The sequence below is a fragment of the Parasteatoda tepidariorum genome, chromosome 11 (assembly GCF_982258835.1).
Source record: "Parasteatoda tepidariorum strain Cologne lab strain chromosome 11, Ptep-v5.0, whole genome shotgun sequence".
In the NCBI taxonomy this organism is placed as follows: domain Eukaryota; kingdom Metazoa; phylum Arthropoda; class Arachnida; order Araneae; family Theridiidae; genus Parasteatoda; species Parasteatoda tepidariorum.
In genome coordinates this window covers 19966170-19981402 of record NC_141765.1, presented here as the reverse complement: position 1 = coordinate 19981402, position 15233 = coordinate 19966170, and the positions used below count along the sequence as shown (strand labels likewise).

The following is a 15233-nucleotide window of genomic DNA, read 5'->3' as shown; positions in this document are numbered from 1 at the left end:
TTGAAAAAAAAACATTTGTCATATTTCATCACACACATTAGTATTCCATTCAAATACAATTTTTAGTTTCTTATCTGAAAACTTGGCAAAGCTTTTTTTGACTAGTTAAGTAGGAACACTAGATATCTAGATTCGAAATATTCTTTTGTTCCAAATTTTACATGTCTGAAAGTTTTCAAAATTACACGGAATAAACTAGTTTATAAACCGCACACTTTAGTAAAATATAAACTCGTAGTCTAATATGTAGATATTAGATCTTCTTGATATTGTGTGGTAGTTTTTAAACTATTGAGAACAACGTTGTTATTCTTCAAGACGACCTTCTGGTTTTCATCTACTTATTTTATTATTTCCTCTATAAGTTTGTGTACAACTAATTTGACCTAAAGGTATCTTTAGACAAGCGTTTAAATGCCTCCTTTGTCAGCACTTTAAAGTATTAGTCAAACACAGATCTCTTGAGTAATATATTTATTGATATTGTTGTATTTACTGATACTCATTATGGCACAGATGCAGTGTTTACATTATTATTTAAAATTAGGCATCACCATAATTTGCAATAAAAAGTAACATGGAGGAAAACAAGTAGATACTGAGGCACGCAAAAACTCCTATATTTTCCGTTGAAATGGAATCGAAATTCTCAGCATAAAGCCGCGAAATTATGTTGACATGTATCCGTTTAAAATTGGATACCGTTGTCAAATATTTAAAAGTATTAATGTATTAAGACAGCTGCTCTCAATAGGTGTTTTGCGGAGCCCCCTGGGTTCTGTAAACATTTATAAAAAATAGCATTATTATGAATTTCTCATCAAACTTTGAAATTGGAAATAATAAAATTATAATAAAATTATAATCTAAACTAAGGAAATGTGTACCTCTGACTATTCTCAATGCTTGTAACATTTTTTCTTTTCAATTTAAATCACAATTCAGCTTATTTTTTTGCTTTTCAACTTACACAAAAAAGCAAAATCAAGACTACGCTCCTGACCTGTGATTTCAATTATTTGACATAAAAGTTAATTTCAAGACTAATATTGATTAAATTCTTTTCTATAAATATTGGTAAGGGAATTACTAGTCTTCTTTTTTTTGGTTAATATATAATAGTTAATGAACATAAATTACAACGTAGGGGTTCCGATCGAGAAGGTTAATTATTTACGGTTCCAAAGCCGAAAATAATTGGGAACCGTTGTGTTAAGATATGCACATTTTTACTTGATAGGAGGTGGGTGTAAATGATATCATTGACTTAACTATTTGATAAATGATAAAAAAAATAGTTGTTTAGAAGTTATTACCCCTAGAGCATAACTAAAATTTGAAAAAAAAATTTGGTACTACTTGCTTGCAAAATACCATAAAAATAATTTTAACTTCGTAATATCCTTATATGTAATAAACCAGTTATAAGATAAATACATTTTCAGAGGAAATAAAAACGAAGCACCAAATCACGAAACATCAAATCATTGCACCTAAGCATTTGCGCGCGCTAGTGGTAAAATAAAAGTATCTTTTTGAGAGCGGCTACCTCTCGGGTGTTGCCGGTTGTTGAAACGCAACTCAAAATCCGCGCCCAGAATACCCCCGAACTCTTCATTCAAACGGGCAGCAAAAGGAAAACAGAGGCGCTGCGGACGCGTTAAATCTTCCACTGAGGCAGGGGTTTCGTCAGTCGCGGGGCCGGAACCGCTGGATTGACCATGCTCGAGTGGATCCTTTTCATCTGCTTATTACGAGGTAGGATTAAATTAAATTTATTACAATAAGCAAAATAATTCCAAATTTTTTTTCTCCATTTTTTTTCGTTACATTTTATTTAACGTTTGTTTTTATTTCTTTTACTACATTTGCTTATTAAAGATATTTATATAACACGTGTGAAAAGAGAGTTTGGAAGTATCTTGCAACGTGTTGCTGTGCGGCATTTTAGTTTTTTTTTTTTCGTTTTCTCGAATTTAGGTTGATGCTTTTTTTTTTACATAAATGAATTATTTTGTTTTCAAGCAATTTAGTTTTTTTATTATTATTATTCACTCTTAATTATAAACATCTACTCTCCAAATGTTATATTAAGAAGATTGATTTATTTATTAATTTTGGAGAAACTACTCGGAAAGTTTCTTCAATGAAAAATTTTATTACTTTTCAAACTGCTAAATAAAGTAACGTGCTAAAATGTGTTCGACAATTTGCTATGCTTTTCACATAGCAAATTTATTGCGCATGTAAAAACTACTTTTTTAAGCTAAAGAGGTTCGATTTATTGCGCATTTGTATGTCCTTTAGACAAAAAGACATGCACAATTTCCGTTTTCTGAATTTACGTTGATTCTTTACTTTCAGGGAATTATTTTGTGTTCAAGCAACTTAGTTCTTATTTTCACTTTTAATTATGAACAATTAATTTCCGAAAGTTATGTTAAAATTTATTTTAAAGATACTACTCTAAAGGTTCCCTCATAGATAAATTGTATTAGTTTTTAAACTGCTAACTAAAGAAACGTGCTACAGTGTGTTTAACAATATGAAACGGATTTTGCAAATATTAGATTTATTGCGAATACAAAAACTACTTTTTTGAGCAAAAGAGGTTCGTTTTATTGCTCAGTTACATTTTTTAATGCACTTTTATCCAAAGGACATGCACAAACTATTTCTAACAATATTTATAAGTGTATTGGTGTTTAATTAATAGGCAGGAAAAAATTAGCATAAAAGCTGCTCCGCTAGCAGCATCGTAAAAAAAATAACAATTATTAAACGAAATAAAAAAAATTCAAGTTCAAACGGGAGAAAAACCTAGAAAAAGAGTCATCTATTGAGTCACTAAGCTGGTATCAAATTCCCAAAAAATCAGGATCATGGACTCTAGAGATTCATGGATAAAATGCAATTTTTTTATTCCTTTGTTCCATTCAAACGCTAAATATCTAAATTTGGGTGTGCACGCGCCGTCCATTAACAAAACAAGGTAAAACCTTGCTTTTCTGTATTAACACTACTAAAAATAAAGTTTTACTTGATTTCTGTTTAGTTATTCTAATTTACTAAAAGCCGACTAATTAAAAATAAATTCCGAAAATCTTCGTCATATATCTATTTTTCCATAAATTGAGTTAGGGTGAGTGAAAATTTGAGGAAGTCAATGTTGGTGTCAAAAATATTTTGAGAACCGCCTTTAAAGAACCTTGGGTTAAGATAATTAAAATAATATTTTGTCAAAAAAGGATTAATCAGGACATAATAATGACAGGAACTAATTATGAAAAACTGGGATTTTTATATCTTTGACGTTACTAAGGTTGATAAATATAGCTTATGAAAGAGAAAGTATGTATTATTGTAAAATTGTAGCTACATATAGTGAAATAGTCTGTCATCAAGCAAAACTAAACTAACAATTCCATCTACATTTTAAAATTATTTTAATTTTTTTAAGAAATAGTAATCCTGATCTACTTTGATAAAATTTCATAGAATGATGTTGTAGTTTATTTTATTAAACTAACAAATATTTCTTACAAAAAAAATAAAAAATTTTAAGCTAGCTGTTAAAAAAATTAAAACTTCGTTTAATATGGATAATAAAGTTGAGTTGAAATTTGTACAACTGTTTTTAATGATTTATCAATCATTTTTGGACACCTAATTAAAAATTTAAAGGGGGGAATATTTAATAAAAGGCAGGGAATTTAAAAGATGGAATATTTCTTTTCAAAAAGAGGTGATTCTCATACATTTCGAATTTAGCTGGAATTTGTTCACAAAATTATAATTACTAATTATGCACTATGCTACAAAAAATTAACACATGAAAGATTTTTTATGCTTCTCGGATATTTATAGTTAAGTGTTTCAACATCCTTTCAGCAAGTGCGTCTTTAGATACGATGCTACCGAATTTGAATTTTTAAGAGCAAATCAAATCATATCATAATTAGCTTAAGTTTAATAATTAAAAATATTTTAAACATTTTTAATAAAAAATAAAGCATACAAGATTTAAAATATAAAAAAAATCATCTCAATTAATCTCTCGTATACGCACTTCTACTGGAAATTTAATTTATTTTAATATGAAACAAAAACTATTATTAAAATAAACGTTTTCTACTTTTTTATTAACTAAACTGTGGGTGCTATATTTATTTAAATTGACATCGTTGGGAAGGGGAATTATAAATAACTACATTATTTTTTCAAAAGGTAGGTTACAGTGCAAAATTTTATATTTAAAAATGAATTATTAAGAAGAAATTTAATAAACAGAGAACAATTAAACACGTTTTACAGCTCGATAAATAGCTAGAAAGTTTTATTGAATCTACTGCACTAAATTGAGAATAAACTGTTGCTAAATTATTATTTAAAAATTTGTTTCTTTTAAAATCTCCATTCCAAATATGCACAAAGCTATAAAAACTACGCTTTTCTGTCAAACAGCACTAAGTATTTTAGTTTTACATATCAAGATTCAACTCGATATAATTTTGAAAGCTAACACGAGGACATAAGTATTCTCAAGAGGTAGCATAATAAATTTTTTTACTAATTTGTAATATTTAAAGTATCTTACTATATCTTAAACTAAACTAAACTCAGTGGCACGACAGCCCAAGGAGGGTCAAGGCCTACGGTGCCCATCTCAGTTTTCTTGACCATGGGCTCTGGGGTGCAGCACTAGGGTCCTACTACAGCACAGAGGAAAAAAAAAGTATGGTCAAAACTACCAGGATATTGTGAAATTTACTATGTTTCTGGCTTTAGGGAACACCAAAAAAATCAGTAATTTTTATCGAAGCGCTTTAGTAATGATTTTGTTGAAATTACCAGTAAATAAGGTTTAATAATACATATATGAGAAAATTTGGTAAAAGCGGTGAAATTGGGAAATTGTATTACTTAGAGCAGGGCACAAAAGCTATTTATTTGGTTAAATTTACTTTTGAACTTGGCATTTTTTATTAAATGTGTGTGAAATGAGAATAATATTTCAGTAAATCAGGATTTCTAGAAAATCATTACCCATATGAATGGAAAAATTACCAAATTAATGGTTTGAATACCATATATTCTGGGTTTTATTACCAGAATTATGACTTTTTTTTAATAAAAATGTCATTACCATACAACACGGTAGTTTAACCAGAATTTTTTTTCCACGGTGTGCAACCTAATTTTTAAAGGAAACTGATTTTTCGGTAAAAAAAGTTCGAGGATGTTTTTTTGGCTTCTTAAATGCTCTGGCAGTCAATACAATGCTAAGAATTCTGATTACGTTTCAGAAAGAAGAAAAAAAAATTTCAGCTTAAAAATAACTAAAGCAATAGACTAAGCTTTAAAAATGTTCATGTATTTAGTATTGAACATAAAATTACTATCGCATTCTTCCTCCAGAAAAAGCATCTGAACTTCCCAAATAATTATTTCAACCCATTAAGCATCAAAGCTCATCCGTTATGGGAACAAGAAAAATTTATTTTTTTCTGCTTATGCTTTGTTAGGTGATTGAAAATTTGTTATGAAATTTAAAATTTTTTTGTGTTATTAGAATATATAGATTATGAATAATTTTTATGAGAATGAAAAACGTATTTATAGTTTTCAAGTAGAAAAACGAAAAAAAGCACAGTTAAACAAATTTAGAGCGTTTTTCAATCTTCTTATTTGAACATAAATCTTAAAAATAAATTTGTATATCACTGTGAAAAATCTTTGTAAGTAAGTCATTTTCAGTACGCGTCAAAAAAATCATATAATTTATTTCTATAATTGATAATGACTTGTCGACTGAACATTCCCCCCCCCCTGGGGTTTTGCAGTAAAGCATAGTTAAATACTCACTAACTATTTCCAACCCTTGACATTAAACCCTTGACACAAAACAAAAATACACATAATTAGACAAACTTCTGACTTTTTTATATCTTCTTATTAGATAATCCTTAAAAATAAATATAATCCTTAAAAATCCTTATAAAAAAAATTCAATGTCACTGCAAAAAATCCTTTGAAATAAGTCAATACACGTCAATAGCAAATTCAAAACATTTATTTCTAGCAGTTGATAATGACTTACTTACTTAACATTCTCACAACTGGTGTTTTGTAGTGAAATATAGTCAAATACTCAATCATTCTCTTCCTTCTTGACATTAAAATTGAATTGAATAGGATTTATCAGCTCTTTTTATTTATTTAAAATTCTGAGATGCAAAGTAGGTGGTCTTATTGCAAATGTTTTGGAAATCTGCTAAATATTGTAAACAATTTTTACTTTGTTTGTAAAGAATACAAGACCTTCTAGTAAATGTTTTCTCTGAATATCTTTGGATATGATATGATATATATATATATATATATATATATATATATATATATATATATATATATATATATATATATATATATATATATATAAATATTCATAAATTTGTTTCAATGAATTTATATTATATATCACACGGAAATATAAATATCACATTTGAGAAAAAATAAATAAATTCATAAAAATAGAAATAATAAGTTTTATTAGAAAATTAGAAAATAATTAGAAAAAAGTTTTATAAGAATTCGAAAAATGTAAGAGATTTTTCTATCTTTAGCTAAAAAATCAAAGTTATTGAGAAGACAACGAGGTTTAATGTTTACCTACCAAACCTCCTATTTCCTGAACATGCTGTGAAAGCAGAGCTATAAGCTTTTTTATACAAAATATTTCATGCAACATTAATCTTCATAAAGAATATATTTACATGAATAATTCTAAAATTTTTCTTATCGGAAATATTTATGTATTAGCAGCAAAAGGGTTAATGATGATAAATGCATACTATGTATCGTTCATATCTTATATGTAGAGCACAAAAAAACTGAACCTTTTTATAATTTTTTGTTTACTGATAAGTTTTTGATGGAATTTTAGCGTATTACTCTAAATAGTTTTAAAGTTTTACTATAAAAAATGCTAATTAATTTAAGCGATATTTTAATTTACGAAATAAGATAAATAAAGGAAAATCTTTTTTACCAGGTAACTGCATACCAAGAAGAAAGTCAAATAGTTGAAGACTTAAAAATATATTTATTAAATATTTAAAATAGTTTTATTGAGAATTAAAGGAAGCAAAGTTATTATTTTTGCTAAAAATATGAACATTTCAGGGTGATTTAAACTAAAGAAGCGTATATTATTCAGTATGAAGCTCAAGTTCTATGTATTTTTTTACATTACGTTAACCTAAGTGTGTATATTTTGTTTAAATATCTGAATTTTTCACCTAGCTCCGACATACATTTAATTAAGAAAAGCATTTTTGGAATTTTTTTACTTGGTTTGTGTAACCAGTTTCTGGCATGCTTCAATTTCTAAAAAATTTAAAAAAAACAGTAGAGAGATATACTGACATCCTAGATATTTGTTTAGTAAACAAAACAGCAATAGTTTTATGTCAATCGCATTTTTCAATCTTTAATTTTTATTTTCAATTCAATTTTTTTGTCAAAATTCCCTGAAAAAGTTACACAAGTATATCCATAATTTAGTTTTTTATATGGGCTAATATTTTATATAACCATTAATTTTATATGTATTAAAAAATAATGTTTTAATTAATATTATTTTAGCTAAAAAGTAACAAGATAAGGTATGTTTTGCAACTTTGACTACTAATATAGCAATGTTTAAGATCTGTTCCTTTCAAATAAGATTTGATACGAAAAATAATTTTGATGCATTTTCTACGTTTATAAAATTATTCATTAATTTAATAATTTTCAATATTTATTTATTTTTAATTATATTGATAATTAATTTTAATAACTTCCTCAGAAATGCTTGATATATATTTACGAATATAAGCATCCATTCACTGTACTTAATTATTATCGCTTGTTAATAAAATAAGGTTTCATAATGAAATTTCACTAAGATTAGACTCTAACTTTAAAATTTATAATGAACTGTATTACTAAAAATATGTATCAGACATCAAATATATTTCAACATTTTTATATATATATCTGCAGATTTTATTATTTGATCAAAATAGATATCGAAATATATATATATAATGTATATATATATATATATATATATATATATATATATATATATATTAGAATTCACTTATTTTACAATGGTAAAAAAAAAATTCATATATATATATATATATATATATATATATATATATATGTAAATAGGGTAAGCCAACCAGTGAAGGAACATTTCATATATATATAGATTAAAAATAAGAATTTGAAAGATTTTCTTTGGATTGACTGGTAACAATAGCTTACTGCCAAACAATAGGAAGTCATCTAGCAATATTTTGGATTACCTGGTCAAATAGACTTCTCTGGAAAAAAATTTGAATTTGTTATTATCTCTGCAACACCTTGTTTCTTTGAAAAAATTATATGGTGAGTGTTTGTATTTATATGTTTGAAGAGGAATTAATTGCATGTAATAGTTTTATTCTTCTCACTGTGAAAAGGAGAATTCAAAATACAGTTATTGAAGTTACGTTTTATTTCTTTTAAGCACCATAGCATAGTAAAGTACTGAGATAAGGGGGTGTTCATTCACTGGATCACCGAACGATGAAAAACCAGTGAAGGAACAAGTGTTCCTTTACTGGTTTTTTTTCTAAGTTAATGAAAATAAAAGATAAAATTTAATTTTCTTGTACCTTTAGGGATGTTCCGCATCAAAAATATGTTAAAAATACGAAAAACAACTTCTAACCAGTGAGGGAACAGGCATGTTCCTTTACTGGGCATAGATTTCCCAGTGAATGAACAGTATTTGTTAATATGTTGACACTTTAATTTTCAATTCATGATTACAAAAAAAAAGTACTGAGATAAGGGGGTGTTCATTCACTGGATCACCGAACGATGAAAAACCAGTGAAGGAACAAGTGTTCCTTTACTGGTTTTTTTTCTAAGTTAATGAAAATAAAAGATAAAATTTAATTTTCTTGTACCTTTAGTGATGTTCCGCATCAAAAATATGTTAAAAATACGAAAAACAACTTCTAACCAGTGAGGGAACAGGCATGTTCCTTTACTGGGCATAGATTTCCCAGGGAATGAACACTATTTGTTAATATGTTGACACTTTAATTTTCAATTCATGATTACAAAAAAGAAGTTAACATTTTCCAAGTATTTATATGTTATAATTTCAGGAATATGCTTGTTTTTAAATATTTGTATAGCTTTTAAATTCATAAAGAGCATTAAAAAATAACCAAAATTAAGTGTTCCTTTACTGGGTGTTCACTCACTGGTAAGAGCTGTTCCTTCACTTGGTCTTCTTACTACTTGTTATTTGAACCTCCGAAACTTTAAAACAATATTATGTAAGTTCTCTACAATTTTTTTACATAATTTGCAATTAGTACCAAGTATATTGACACTGTCATTTAACTAAAATTACGAATTTTGAAATTAATATGATTTTTCAAAAGGCAAGAGAAGCTTAAGTGTTCCTTCCCTGGTTTGTTTACCCTATATATATATATATATATATATATATATATATATATATATATATTGATCTGAAATTTTAAATAATTGAAGGAAATTGAAACTTAAAAAGTGGCCTAAGGAATTTAATGTAAATCTTTTTCGCATAATCACGTATATATTTCTTCAAAATTTAATTTGGGCGAAAACCATAAGAAAATAGTTTACTAAGTTGCTAAAAGTTTGCTAAGAACGCTTTCAATTACGTGCAAATAAGCAAGTGCATTACTTCTGGATTTTTCTGTATTTTAATAAGTTAGAGAAAGAAAAGAGACCTGCATATGTATAGCTTCTAGTATCTAATTATGCAATAAAGTATTAAAAAAGCAATAAAAGCATTTACATTTTTTTTTTTAAATTTTAGAGATCCACTCACTCTCTTTTTGAATCAAAATTATTAGATCTATTTTATACAACATTTTGTAGTTGTATGTGCTATGCAATTTAATTTTATTATGGTTTTTTTCTTTTAATGTAAACTCTTTTATTTGAAGAAAATAGTTTTCCTATTTTACAGAAAGCAAAATCTATTCGATATAATTTGTCCATAATATTAAAAAATATATTTCTTTTCAAATCAAATATTCAGAATTTTCTCAAATAAAGAATATATAACCAAATCATTCATCCTTTTAATGCCTTTTCTAGTTGAAAACTTTCCACTTTTCTAAGCTTATGTGACTACCTAAAATTCACCTCATGGTAGCAGCTTAAAGCTTTGTAGAAGCAATTTTATTTCTCTTAAATTGAAAAATGCTTTAAAAAAGCTTATATGATGAAATATTACTCATATTTTTCAAAGCTTTTTTATTTGAAATTTAAAATTTTAGCATTTTAAAAAATATCATCGGTTAAATTATTATTTATAAAACACAAGCTGAACTTATTATTCTTTATTACAAATTGTTAGAATCATATATTCAGCCTTAAAATTTTGAAAAAATCTATTTATGCATGTCTATTTATAAATTTAAGAAAAACTTTGGACATTTATAATTTTGAAGAGTATCTTATTTTACTTTTAAAATTTTATTTTTAGTGTGATTGTTTAAGCCTAATTCTTTTGCGTCAGCTATATTTTTCTCAAGCGTCATAAAAAAGTGAAAAGTTATAGAGGTATTAATTAATAAATTTGTTTGTAATAAAATATTGTACAAATTAAAAACGTTCCTTTCATAATACTTTTTATTTTAAATAAATAACAATGTGTAAAATGCTACATCCCCAGCAAAGTAATGAAATCTAAAACAAATTTAAATAAAAAAAAATTCAAAATTTAAAATCGGTGGTGAATTAAATCTGCACACAGCTCGAAATTTGGTTTACGAAAATAGACTCAGATCGTTAAAAATTTCTCACAGCTCAGAATTCGTGTTTAAGAAATTGACATATTTATTTACGAAAAATGGACGCAGCATATATGAGTATTGTCCTTTTTGAAAGAATAAAATAAGGAATCCAAATAAATTATTCGTAATCTGATATCGTCAATTTGCTTTTTCGCTTAAAAAACTTTATTAAATTAGTCTTTTTTTTGGAAAAATCAACATTACAAATACTAAACAAAGTAAACAATTGTTTCTGCAAGGCAATACAAATTAATAATAGTGTTAGTAAATATACATTTCAATAATTAGCAAATTTGAAACTCGCTTAATCATTCAACGTTCTGAATATGAAGGTAGTGATTAATAAATTACATCAGTATTATACCTAGCAGCCCCGTCCCTGAAATCTGGAACTTTTCGCTGTAATGCTTATGTTTATTGTTTAAATAAGTAAGGAAAATTAGGCCCATAATTCCTGGCTTAGTCGCTAAATTTGGGTTTAAAATTTAAATGGCTCATTTTTTTGTTCATTCCATCTTCGCAAACTTGCATTTTGAGCTGTTTCCATTTTCGTAAACATGCATTTTGAACCTTGGCTAGTTTTGTAAACTTGCAATTCGAGCTTTGTACATTTTCGTAAACACGAATTTTGTATCAAGCCCATTTTCATAAGCACGCATTTCCAGATTTAAAAACTCGCCTGTGAAATACATTTTGAAATGCTAGTTTAAAACGCAAATTAAAATTTTAATGGTTATGTTGTGCAGTTATGTTAGTCTGCTTATGCAGATCAGATAAAAACTTTTCGTAATGTTTACTGTGTAAAATGCAGATTAAAAATGCTTATGCTTTTATAAATTGCAAATATTTTTAAATAAAATAATCTGTTTAAATTTTTTTTGCATAAAACTGAGAAAATTTAAGTTATTCTTTCTTTTGTTTATTTAAATATATATTATCTAAACCACTTCAATTAATCTTTGTACTAAATACTATTCGCAACAAATTTGAAAATATGAAATTAAATTAAATTTGAAAATAGAATTGAAGCGTAAGGGTCTTTTTTAATTAGTAATTAGTTCTTAATAATTAAAAATGTAATATCTTCTCAGCTTTTCAATAATTATGGGGAATCATGCTGTCCCCCTTAACGCGTATATTCATAAAATATTAAGTTTCTTTACTTGAATTAAATTTTATCACATATTCTCTTTCTGATAAACACTTTATGGAGAAAAAAAGAAAATTCTTGAAAATTTAAATGAAAATTTATACAAAAAAATAAGGGCATAAATACTTCGAGCAAATAAATAATTAGGTGAAGAATTTTTTATCATTTTGCTGTATACCTTGTATCTGACGTATCTTGTTTAATTTGAAAACTTAAAAATTTGAAAGAAAAAGATTGAACGAGCTTTCGTTTATCCTTATAAATAAATAAATAATGAAGGATGTTTCATAAAATATCATTATTTAATGAATATTAAACTAATTACACTATATTTTATAGAATTTTGAAACTGGATGTTTAAGCTATAATTTACAAATTGAATTTTCTATATATAGAATCTCATTACATAATTCAGTTTTTTTAAGATTCAGAAGTTTTTTTTCAATGGTTATTTATTTTTAAAATTAACACTGATGCTGTTAATTCTAATTAAGTGAACTTTAATACTTATATTTGTGTAAACGTATTCTAAATCTTTTTATCAGGTAAAATAAATTCCCTTTATTAACAATAGTATTTGAATCGAAACATTCATTTAGCATATGAGTAAACATAGCATCTAAATATACTACTATTACATAACATACTAATTCATTATGTCAGAAAAACCTCGTCTAATTAGAAACCTGTTCTTCATTTTTGCAAACAACAATTTCAATATTAACAATCTAAATACTAAATATTACACTACATGAAACCATGAACATGACATCATTAAAAATAGCCTCTAAATATACTTCTATTACACAACATACTAATTCATTATGTCAGAAAAACCTCGTCTAATTAGAAACGTGTTCTTTATTTCTGCTAACAACGTTTTCAATATTAACAATCTGAATACTAAATATTACTCTATATAAAACCATGAACATGACATCATTAAAAATAGCCTCTAAATATACTTCTATTACACAACATACTAATTCATTATGAAAGAAAAACCTCGTCTACTTAGAAACGTGTTCTTTATTTTTGCTAACAACGTTTTCAATATTAACAATCTAAATACTAAATATTACTCTATATGAAACCATGAGCATGACATCATTAAAAATAGCCTATAAATATACTTCTATTACACAACATACTAATTCATTATGGAAGAAAAACCTCGTCTAATTAGAAACGGGTTCTTTATTTTTGCTAACAACGTTTTCAATATTAGCAATCTAAATACTAAATATTACTCTATATGAAACTATGAACATGACATCATTAAAAATAGCCTCTAAATGAACTTCTATTACACAACATACTAATTCATTATGGAAGAAAAACCTCGTCTACTTATAAACGTGTTCTTTATTTTTGCTAACAACGCTTTCAATATTAACAATCTAAATACTAAATATTACTCTATATGAAACCATGAACATGACATCATTAAAAATAGCCTCTAAATGAACTTCTATTACACAACATACTAATTCATTATGGAAGAAAAACCTCGTCTACTTATAAACGTGTTCTTTATTTTTGCTAACAACGCTTTCAATATTAACAATCTAAATACTAAATATTACTCTATATGAAACCATGAACATGACATCATTAAAAATAGACTATAAATATACTTCTATTACACAACATACTAATTCATTATGTCAGAAAAACCTCGTCTAATTAGAAACCTGTTCTTCATTTTTGCAAACAACGTTTTCAATATTAACAATCTAAATACTAAATATTACACTACATGAAACCATGAACATGACATCATTAAAAATAGCCTCTAAATATACTTCTATTACACAACATACTAATTCATTATGTCAGAAAAACCTCGTCTAATTAGAAACGTGTTCTTTATTTCTGCTAACAACGTTTTCAATATTAACAATCTGAATACTAAATATTACTCTATATAAAACCATGAACATGACATCATTAAAAATAGCCTCTAAATATACTTCTATTACACAACATACTAATTCATTATGAAAGAAAAACCTCGTCTACTTAGAAACGTGTTCCTTATTTTTGCTAACAACGTTTTCAATATTAACAATCTAAATACTAAATATTACTCTATATGAAACCATGAGCATGACATCATTAAAAATAGCCTATAAATATACTTCTATTACACAACATACTAATTCATTATGGAAGAAAAACCTCGTATTATTAGAAACGGGTTCTTTATTTTTGCTAACAACGTTTTCAATATTAGCAATCTAAATACTAAATATTACTCTATATGAAACTATGAACATGACATCATTAAAAATAGCCTCTAAATGAACTTCTATTACACAACATACTAATTCATTATGGAAGAAAAACCTCGTCTACTTATAAACGTGTTCTTTATTTTTGCTAACAACGCTTTCAATATTAACAATCTAAATACTAAATATTACTCTATATGAAACCATGAACATGACATCATTAAAAATAGACTATAAATATACTTCTATTACACAACATACTAATTCATTATGTCAAAAAAACCTCGTCTAATTAGAAACGTGTTCTTTATTTTTGCTAACAACGTTTTCAATATTAACAATCTAAATACTAAATATTACTCTATATGAAACTATGAACATGACATCATTAAAAATAGCCTATAAATGAACTTCTATTACACAACATACTAATTCATTATGGAAGAAAAACCTCGTCTACTTATAAACGTGTTCTTTATTTTTGCTAACAACGCTTTCAATATTAACAATCTAAATACTAAATATTACTCTATATGAAACCATGAACATGACATCACTAAAAATAGACTATAAATATACTTCTATTACACAACATACTAATTCATTATGTCAAAAAAACCTCGTCTAATTAGAAACGTGTTCTTTATTTTTGCTAACAACGTTTTCAATATTAACAATCTAAATACTAAATATTACTCTATATGAAACCATGAACATGACATCACTAAAAATAGACTATAAATATACTTCTATTACACAACATACTAATTCATTATGTCAGAAAAACCTCGTCTAATTAGAAACGTGTTCTTTATTTCTGCTAACAACGTTTTCAATATTAACAATCTGAATACTAAATATTACTCTATATAAAACCATGAACATGACATCATTAAAAATAGCCTCTAAATATACTTCTATTACACAACATACTAATTTATTATGAAA

General features: G+C 26.1%; 1 protein-coding gene across 1 annotated transcript in view; it reads left to right on the top strand.

Moving 5' to 3' along the window:
* The first annotated feature begins 1613 nt into the window (after positions 1 to 1613).
* Positions 1614 to 15233, top strand: part of LOC107451041 (uncharacterized) — a 266235-nt gene continuing 252615 nt past the window's right edge. Inside the window, exon 1 of the mRNA XM_016067013.4 lies at positions 1614 to 1758. Within this exon, the coding sequence (XP_015922499.1) occupies positions 1722 to 1758 (37 nt within the window). The 5' untranslated portion in view covers positions 1614 to 1721. The remainder of the gene's footprint in view (positions 1759 to 15233) is intronic.